The sequence below is a fragment of the Onychomys torridus genome, chromosome 19, assembly GCF_903995425.1.
Source record: "Onychomys torridus chromosome 19, mOncTor1.1, whole genome shotgun sequence".
In the NCBI taxonomy this organism is placed as follows: domain Eukaryota; kingdom Metazoa; phylum Chordata; class Mammalia; order Rodentia; family Cricetidae; genus Onychomys; species Onychomys torridus.
Window position 1 is genome coordinate 34,283,483 of NC_050461.1, and position 10,566 is coordinate 34,294,048.

General features: G+C 42.8%; 1 protein-coding gene across 2 annotated transcripts in view; it reads left to right on the forward strand.

The window, feature by feature from the left end:
* Positions 1–5,314, forward strand: part of Pde7b (phosphodiesterase 7B) — a 309,660-nt gene extending 304,346 nt beyond the window's left edge. For both annotated transcript variants that reach the window (XM_036168952.1, XM_036168953.1), the window contains one exon: positions 1,700–5,314. In XM_036168952.1, coding sequence (XP_036024845.1) covers positions 1,700–1,914 — 215 coding nt within the window. In that variant the 3' untranslated portion in view covers positions 1,915–5,314. The remainder of the gene's footprint in view (positions 1–1,699) is intronic.
* Positions 5,315–10,566: the final 5,252 nt, after the last annotated feature.

The following is a 10,566-nucleotide window of genomic DNA, read 5'->3' on the forward strand; positions in this document are numbered from 1 at the left end:
CTCGGGCCTTCTGATGCTTACTCAGACTTGAAAATCCCTTTCCTACCTAGAGTTAAAAGTCTCCGCAGAAGACCAGCACAAATTCAGAGGGTAACGATGGGGGAAATGGGTTGAATTTTTCTTTTTTTTTTTTTTTTAAACATTGGATCTGTAACTGTTCTACTTAGGAAGCGGCACTTTCTAAAATTCACACTTGGAATTTTAGAAGACTATCATTTGCAATTTTTTTAAATATCCAATATCTAAATTCAAGAGTAGCAAGTGCAAAGGGAAATAAATCCTCATTGCTGACTCTCTAATTGCCTTATTAGGATGGTTAAACCAGACACAAAACCACCAACCTAAGAATCTTTCCTAAGTTTGGGTCATCTCAATGATGTGGCACAAGATTTAAGTCATATTTCACACAAGATAATTCAGAAATGCACAATAACTACATTGCTGCCTCCTTCTCCCTAGCATCCCCACAGGCCAGATGTCTGCTGTTTGTCCAATAAAAACATCAGATTGTCCTATAGCTTGTGTGTTTATAAATACAAAGGGTTAGATGCTGGAAAAATTATTACACACACACAAAAAAAATTGCCTTTTTCCTCATGCTTCCATTTCAAGGAAGTAGAATGAAAAATAAATAAATCCAAGTTTATGATAATTCCAAATATTCCACACTATACAGAAAGTTATCTTTGTTTGAGAGATCATGCTTAACGTGAAAAACACATTAACAAAGACAGGGTCAGACCATAGTGAGTGTTGGATGATTAAAAGAGCAGACACTTTATCTGGACGAGAGTGTAGAATCCCGTATCCTCAGCACCCTGGGGGTTGAGACAGGAGGGTCATGATGAGTTCAAGACCAGCCAAGGCTACAAACCAAGACCCTGTCAGGAAGAGGGTTTGGAGAAACTAGGAAATCTAACATCAAACAGTGGTCTGTGGTCACTAAAGCAGATTTCTTTCTGCAGGTAAAAATCTACATCAAAGGGGCTGGGCATGTGCTCAGTTGTAGAGCATTTACCTAGCTAAGTTCTGGGTTCGATCCTAGCTAGCACTGTTTTTTAAAAATCCGTGTGGACAATGAATGTTTAGAGCTGGGCGTGCTGGCACATGCCTATAACCTCAGCATCGGAGAGGCTGGGGCAAGAGGCCAGCCTAGGCTACATAGCAAGACCTTGTCTCAAAAAAAAACTAAATTAAATTAAATAAAAAATGCCACACATACTGATGTCATTGAGCCAAGACAATACTATAAAAGTAATAATCCAAAAAAAAAAAAAAAAAAAAAAAGTACCCTACCAGGTAAGCAGAATGAATTCTGAATTCTGATTTAAATCCCTGCAATTGTTGTCTCCTTCCCTTATTCTGCACACTTTTTCTTTATCGCTTGTCTCTCTCCCTCTCTGCAAATAATGACAGCTAACGTTCGTCACGTAAGTCAGGAGCTTTGACCATTTGGCTTGTGTTAAGTAAGCCATTTCCCACACGAATGCTGCGGGCTTGGTTAGTACTCAGGTCCTTTTCCCCGAACGGGGAGCCTGAAGTCTGCAGAGTTTAAGTGGGAGCCGCCAAACCAAGGGTAGTGACCCTGTCTTGTTTGCCCACCTACCCCTGCGGGCCAGTGCCCTGTGGGTCTCAGTCTGTGAAGGAGGTGGGCCTGACCCCCTTGTGGTGACCTCGCCTGTGACCTTGCATGTTACAGGTTTCATGACTTACATCGTGGAGCCGCTCTTCCGGGAGTGGGCCCGGTTCACCGGGAACAGCACCCTGTCGGAGAACATGCTAAGCCATCTCGCACACAACAAAGCCCAGTGGACGAGCCTGCTGTCCAAGCAGCACAGACGCAGGGACAGCGGCCAGGACCCTGCGGCCACCACCTCGGAGACCCTGGAGCAGGCGGAAGGCGCCACGCCCTGAGACAGCCGGGTCTGCAGGAGCACGGCCATCCGATGGCCCTCGCCACAAACCCACCACTCTGGGCTTCGAATGCCACCCGCCTGCCACTTACCGCCTCCCTTCCTTGATCCAAGTGTACAGAAGCCATTGCCGCCTCAGCATGAGCTGCCGAAATGAGCAGCTTCGGCTTCGGCTTCGTCCTGTCTGTCCCTCGAGCTGATTCTGGGGCAGCTGCCCCAACCGAAAAGACCAGGAGTAAGAAAGAGGTGCTCCTGCCATGTCCCCCTCTGGCCCTTCCTTGGTCACGCTGACTGGCAGCGGCTCCTAAGTCCGGAGCATTTTTAGGGTTCGCCATCTGACTGCTGACCCGTGCGACAACACCAGCATACTTGGAAACTGCAAGACTGGTCTTCAGAGCCAGAGCACAAACGAGAGTGTGAGAGAAAGTACCTTCTATTTTAATAATAATTATTATTATAAGATAATAATGAATCTTTTTAACTTTTATATTTCATGCACCAGACAAGGGGTCTAAAACTCTGGACTAAGATTACTCAGTGTACCCAAACCTGAAGAGGGGGTTCATTGTTTTGCTATCGGCTCTATACCACTTTCAGTCAGAGATCTGGCATCCTTGTGATTTCCGAAACCACGTTTCCCCTCCCATCTGGCGGAAGGTGCTGTACAGTTCACTCCTTTGCACCGCTAGCCCTTCTGGCTTTTACGGATTCAGTGACCTGTTTATATTCACACGTGTACATTTTCTGTAAATACCAAACGCTACTGATTCCCATGCCAAAATACACGAGTATTATGGGATTGCTACCTGTATAAACAATGGCACTGTGAACAGAATACTGTTAGTTTTAATACAAGAGAATGCGTTTGTAAATATGGTATAGAGTTTATTAATATACTGTTGTTCGCAGATAAAGGCCTTAACTGTAAACATCTTTCCTCTTCCCAAAGCTGCCCAACCTAAATCTTTGCAGATGTCTTTCTGAACTGCCTGCCCCCAAGGACCACCATCTCTCCACTTTCCTGCTAAGGTCACAAGCCAAAACTGAGTATCATCTTGGAGGGAACTGTTTTTTTTTTATTTTTTGGAAACTTCTCGTGCATTCCTCTTGAGACCATAGTTTTCAGTCTATGGCACCAAGTATGGTTTCCTCAGAATAAAGACACCCTTTCAGCAAGACGGAAGTCCCTTTTCAGGGCAGCCACATTGCACGCTGTTTTAACAAGCCAGCCGATAAGCTTGTGTTTGTGACTCCTGTTATGGAACACGGGGTGCATCGACCTCACAAGAGACATAGCAGGTCTCAAAAGCCTTCTATGGCCCTGACATCTAACCATCAGGGAACTCCCTGCTCCTAAAGCCACACATCTGTCTGTTATGACTACAATACCAAAGTCCCTTTGGTCCGTGGTTGGTTGGTGTGCATTTCTTTGGTGTTGATAGTAACTGGTTATTTCTTTTTTTTTCTATAGCTTCATGTGAACAACTGCCCAACTATTTAGTTGAATTTAACATTATTTAAGGAAAGAAACTATTTCAGTTTTGTAAGAGACTTTCCCTTCCTAGCAAGTCTTTGTGGTTCTGTAGGCTGGAACCAGTAGTCAGCTTGGAATTCTTCTGCTGCTCTCCTGCGGACAGTTGGCTGTAAAATCTAGTGTGTTTTGGCACTCTTACTCAGCCTAACTCTGCGCGTTGGGCCTTTTCTTTATAAGTCCTAGCATAACTAATGTTAGATGAAAACTGCCAGTAACCTTTCTCTTTACCTTTATGTACAGGGGGAGAGGGAACCTTTCTGCCATCATCAAGCCGCTTCTCAAGCTGATGGAGGCAGCTTGCTCTCACTTCCTAAGTACAGCTCATGTGGGTCTTTTTGTTTCTCCTAATAATACAAGTGAAAGGTTAAAAGCTTGACTGGCCTGGAATATGTTCTTATGGAGAGATTGGGGCTTGCAGACTTAAGGTTTTGGAGGGAATTGGAAAGTTGATTAAATTTTCATTAAAGTAGGCAAGGTTGTAAGGGGAGGGGGTGCTGAAGAAAGAGTGAAGAACTTATGAAATGGGTGGATGATACGTTGAAATTATTGATATGGGTAAGAAGGGAAGTTGTGGAAAATTTACACTAACTTTTGTTTTCTGTAGCAGCTATGAGCTGATGTGTTTCCTTATTGCTATGAAATTCTGAAGCTCTGAGTATAAGCAAGGCCTCAAGCAAGATGGATGGGTACAGCAGTTAGACTCCTACTCCAAACCCTCTCTTCTTTTGGACTGTAGTAGTCTGGTTTTATGCATAGGAGGTCAAATTAAGGAAATTGATTGCTCAGGATGACAAAATAGAAATAGTACAGAAAACACTGTTTCTAGCCAATGAAATCTCTACCTAGAGTTGAGGAAATAGAGTTTGCTTAAGTTATAATTATATTGTGATTTAATTGGGGTGGGACATTCTTAGTAATTTTAGGTTTATAGGGGAAAGGTTTTCACATTGTAATTGAGTCTTAAAGAGGAGTTAACGAATAAAACTACCAACTATTCAATGGTTAAGATGCAGCATAATGAAAATCAGAAGTAAAACGGGGCATGATGCATAAATTAGATATACCTTCCTTTTTCTGCTGTCTAGAAACTTCTTGAGCTCCACATTTGTTGGCAAAAAAAAAAAAAAAAAAAAAAAATGTGAAAACTGTTCTTTTTTGCCTGCTAATGGCTCTCTTGGAATAACTTAATACAAGTCGTTCAATTAGTAGTGGAGACATGGCTGTTGGTCCATGTTTCCCTATAGCTTTGAAGACTTAATCTGCCAGCCCATCTAGCTCACGTGTAATTCCTTCGCTGCTTGGAAAGGAAGAACTCAAAGAACTAGGTTTTAGTATGCCAAAGTCAAGATTTCAGAGAGAGAGAGAGAGAGAGAGAGAGAGAGAGAAAGAGAGAGAGAGAGAGGACATGATACGTCACTGTTAGGAGTGATAATCAGAGCCTGCTTTTCTTTGTGGTCATTCAATAAACAGACCTGATTCGTGAAACCCTGCCAACCCATAGTTCCCTGTTAGGTTAAGTAAAAACTAGCTATTTGTCCCTCTCACTGCTTCTGGCTTCTCACAAAGGGCCTTGGAGCACATCTGCAACCCTGTCTTCAGATGGTCCTTCCTAGAAAACACAGTTCTGTGACCTTTTATGTTGAATCCAATCTGCTCACTCACTTCGATTTGGTTATGAGCTTGTATCTCACTGTGTTCCTCATGCTTCGGTCTTTTAAGAGCCCATTAAATTGTGTCATCTTGTGTACACACGTAAAGTGTGAAGAAAAAAAAAACTTGTGCGTTTTGCTCAAAATGTGACCTAAAATATTCATTGGCATGTCTATCCAGATGAACACTTAAAAATAAAGATAATTTCTTTAAAATATCACAGTATAAAAATATCCTGATTCTCCCCCAAGTAACACATCACCAGCCTACCATATGGGGATGTTCCTGTTAGGAAATATTCAATATGCACAGTTGTAAACACAGTGTGTGTGACTCCTTCCCCCAGGGCTGCAGAAATATCTATCTAGATAAAGACACCACTTACTCCTCATCTATTACCAAGTGAGGGAAACAGGCTACACTTTGGTTCAACATTTTGCCAGACTCCTCTATTTTTCTGATTCACATTTCTCAGGCACACGTATGAATGAGGTTAAGGTAAAGACTACCATTATATGGTCTCCATATCCATCTTATTAAGATGGTTACTCAGAATACCACTGATTCCTCAATGCCTCCTCCATGTGAAAGCAAAACTACGTTTCGATTGTGGACGTCTACAGCATGAAGTCAAAACCAAAGGGGAGAGAACAACGATCACACATGAGCTGGGCAAGCATGGAAACCAAGTGGAAGCCGTCAAGTAGGGGAAGCATGGGAGCAACTAAAGTGTCATTCAGTACTGGCTGAGGAGCTACTACACACCTGAAGCTGTGCTGCAGATCGGGATCTAAAGTGACTGCATCCTTTCAGTAGGATCTGACTTGTGTCAAAGAGTTGTGTTACCAGGGACGGCTTCTCTTTGGTTTATTTTTGTCACGCTCTTTTTGGTTTCCTTGGAGACGGGGGTCTCACTCTTTAGACCAGTCTGGTCTCCAAACTCATAGAAATCCACCTGTTCTTCCTCCTGAGTGAAGGCTGGATTTAAGGCAAACAGCAGTACACTCAGCCAGGGAGTGCTTCTTAAAGAACCAGTACCATGCCTGCAATAGAGCAGGTCAACCAAAATGCCCTCCTACAGTGCACACACTCGAGAAAAATAGGCTTCTGGGACCGAAATGAGTTTCAGCCCCAGGACAGTGAATAATAATCACTCCAAGATTGCTTCCAAACCATAAGACTTGTCCTACTACTGCTGTGGCAATTAAAAGAGATTGCATACAGGGACTTACTTCAAATTCTGTACCAGTGACAGCCTACTTTTATGGGTTATTCCTCAGATTCTAGAATAAAAGGCAAGTGTGTCTTTGTGGTTCTTCAAAATGTTCTGTGAAGGAAAGGCTTCCTCAAAACAAAAGAATAATCATTGACTCCTGTAGACGAAAGTTTTCTTGTGTCCCACATGGTTCAGCAGTCACTCAATCCCCAATAAACACACAGAGGCTTATATTAATCACAAACTGTATGGCCTATGGCTCAGGTTTCCTGCTAGCTAGCTCTTTCATTTTAAATTAACCCATTTCTATTCATCTATATGTTGCCACATGGCCATGGCATTACTGATGTGCTGGCATCTTATTGCTCCTTGGGCAGCAGGCTGGCATCTCCCCTGACTCCACTCTTCTTTGTCTCTGTCTTCAGTTGGAACGTACCGCCTAACCTTATTCTGCCTTGCCATTGGCCAAACAGCTTTATTTATCAGCCAATGAGAGCAGCACATACTATTCACAGCATACAGAAAGACATCCCACAGCAGACCCCCACTGTGTATGCCTGTGCTTCGAACATCCTCGTTCTTGCTGGTGATGGCCCTGGTCCCCTGTGTCGAGCCCTGGAAGTTTGGGAAGCTTTTTCATAAGAACCACAGGAACATCCATGGCTTTATACCTCCTAAGGGGCACAAGGTTCATACCACTCACATGTGTCGAAACATATTCTCAGCTGTTGCCCCTTAGCTTTCCTCCAGCAACATACAAAGTAGAGCCGCCTCTTAGCCTCTCATCAGAGAGGAGATTCCTACTTCCAGGTGCGGTGGTCTTGTGTTCCCCAAAATATTATGCACCCTAATAAACTTATCTGGGATCAGAGAGAGAACAGCCACAATATTAAACATAGAGGATAGGCAGTGGTAGCACACGCCTTTAATCCTAGCATTCCAGAGGCAGAAATCCATCTGTTCAAGGATACAGCCAAGCATGGTGACTCACACCTTTAATCACAGGAAGTGATGTCAGAAAGCAGAAAGGTATATAAGGTGTGAAGACCAGGATCTAGAAGCATTTTGGCTGGTTAAGCATTCAGGCTTTCGAGCAGCAGTTCAGCTGAGAGTCATTGGGTTGAGGACACAGAAGCTTCCAGTCTGAGGAACCAAGATCAGCTGGGGAATTGACAAGGTGAAGAAGCTGTGGCTTGTTCTGCTTCTCTGATCTTCCAGCATTCACCCCAATAACTGGCCTCAGGTTTGATTTTATTAATAAGACCTGTTAAGATTCCTGCTACATCCAGGGAATGCCATACACGGTCAGCTATTTGAGTAATGACTAAATAAGGAGCTTCTTGGCCACAAAGCAGCCCATCATAGAGCCTTTTGTTTTCAATTAAGCCAGAGAGACGGGGTGGAAATAAAGTTTAAGCTGATGTGGATCGAAAATTATGGTCTTTGTTATCAAAGCAAACGATGTGTCATTGACTCAATTACCTGAAGTGCTTCAAATTCTGGTGTTGTGGGTACTGCTCTAATCTCCAGTACGTCTCCCTTTTAGGGGAGTAAAGAGGCAGAGAATTAAAAGTGTGGGATTGAAAACCAGACACACTAGGACTCAGCTGCTTCCCTATCGTTTGCTGTTTAAATCTATGCAGATAATTTAATCTCTCTAAGCTCTGTCTCCTCTTATATAAAATGATGGTAACACCTACCTTTGGGGGTAGTTGTAAGGTCAAAATTAAATACTATCTATAGGGCTAAATGGTGGTTTCCAACAGAGAGGAGCTCAATAAAGTTTGGGTCTGGAATGGTCCTGAAGGCTCAGTTCTCGGGAGATATTAGAGTGCAATGGAACCTTTAAGATGTAGGAACTCCTAAAAATTGAATTCCAGGACAAGTAGGGCTCTTACACAGAGAAATCCTGTCTTAGAAAGAGAAAAAAAAAAAAAGGAACTCAGGGAAGAATGTTAGGTTGCATTGAAGGGTATCATGGATCCCATCCCAGATGCTCTCTTTTACTTCCTGGATGCCATGAGATTAGCAACATCCTCTGCCATGTCCTTCCACCATGATGCTCTCTCACTGTCTTGCCATGATCCCAAAGCAACAGGCTGACTGAACGCTGAAACCTCGTAAAACCATGAGCAAAGTGATTATTCTCCATAAATTGATTTTCTGATATTTTTGTCCTCATGACAGACAGAAAGCTGACAAACAGGGATGTTTCACGAACTTAAGTCCCTCTATTATTGCAAGGAGCTATAAAGTAAAGGCTGAGGTGCATCTTTCTGGATGTTTCATCAATTTTTGTGCATCAGGAAAACACCAAGACCATTCATAGGCATTGATCATGATTTTATCTATAAGTAGCCAGGCTGGCCATAAACTAATCTTTGTATTAAGGACAAAACACTATCATAAATGATGGACGGAAGATCATGCCCCTTGGGTACCAAGAGTGCACTGATAAGACCAGGGACAAAACAGAACTTTCTCTTCTGGTTTTAGTGTGAATACTCCCCAGACCAGCAACAGATAACCTGGCTAACATAACACTTTCCTAGAATTGATAAGAACTCAGCTGTGGCTACGAATAAAGCTTGGCTAAATACACAAAACTCGATAGCCTGCCAAGTGTTCAGGAATTCCACTCAAATCCTACAAACCTCGCAAACTATCTATGGCAGTTTCTAATGGGCCTGCCTAGTGTAACTTCACTGGATCCTCTGTGGCTATTAAAGCCACAAAGGGCTCCCGCGTAGCCTAAAGGTAGCTGGAAAATAGATCGTGTTCCTAAACTAACGTTTCTCCAATTACAGAGCAATGCATGTGCTATAAGATTTGTTAAAGTGTTACCCCAGAAGAAGAAGGACTTCACCATCAAGGAAGTTTAAAGAAAGAATGCATCGAGTGAACACATTCCTCCCTGCCTGTGTTTCAGAACTCTCCCAAGCTGTGGACATCCAGAGACTGAAGTAGTGATGTCGCACATGTAGATCTGGTTTGGGATTGAAATCATGAAGCCTCTCTTAACTGTCCCCATCCACCACAATCACCCCATTTGTCATTTTACTTTTTTCTTGAGCAAGGAACTCACTAAATAGCCTTAAATTTGTGATCCTCCAGCCTCAACCTCCCAAGTCCTCTAGCATCACTGTGCCCAGCTAGTTAGTGGCTGGTTTTGTTTCTCGTGTGTGTGTGTGTGTGTGTGTGTGTGTGTGTGTGTGTGTGTGTGTGTTTCATTGGTATTGTTATTGTTCTATTTTGTTTTCTGTTCTATGATTAAAAAATAAATTTAAAAAAAAAAAAAAAAACCTGATCAACAGCAACTTTGGGATGAAAGGGTTTCTTTGGCTTGTACTTCCAGGTCACACACAGTCCATCATTAAGGGAAGCCAAGGCAGGAACCCAAACAGGAGCTTGGAACAGAAACTTCAGAAGAAGGGTGCTTGCTGGTTCACTTGCTCACAGGCTTATGTCTAGATAACTTTCTCATACAGCCCAAGACCTGTATGACATGGTGCCTGCCTAGAGATGGTACCACTCACAGTGTACTGAGCCCATCTGCCTCAATTGATAACAACACAATGCCCCCAAACATGCCCATAGGCCAATCTGCACTAGGAAATTCTTCAGCTGAGGTTTTCTCTTCTGAGGTGACCCTAGCTGTGTCAGATTGACACCTGATGCTAGCTAGCATGGACGCACAAGCATGTGCTCTTCCTGGTTTGAGGTGTAATAATTGTACTTAATGTACTGAGTGCTTGGCCTGACTTTACCACCTACCAAGATTAGGGATGTTTCCAAATACTCTGGCCTCATCTTCTTCCCCTGTAAAATGAGTGGGAAAGTGTAATCTGTGTCAAAGGACCTGGAAGATTCAAAGAGCTCACTCATTTAAAGCATTTGAACAGTTCCTTGCATACGGAAAAATACTTGGTTCATCAAATGCTGGCAAAACAAACTTCTCCATTCCCATCCCCTTCACAAGTGTGTTCTGGTCTTAAGCTTTTTAATAACAGATGATATCCTTTTATTGTGTGTTCTCCACTTCTGGCATAGAAAGTAGTGATTTTTTTTTTCCTTTGAGACACATTCTCACTATGTAGTCCTGACTATCCTGACACTATGCTGACCACACTGACCTCTAACTCACAGAGATCTGCCTGCTTCTGCCTCCCTAGTGATAGGATTAAAATCATATGCCAACCATACCTGGTTCAAATACTTCTTAGGGAAAATATGATTGACAAATTAAAAATCAT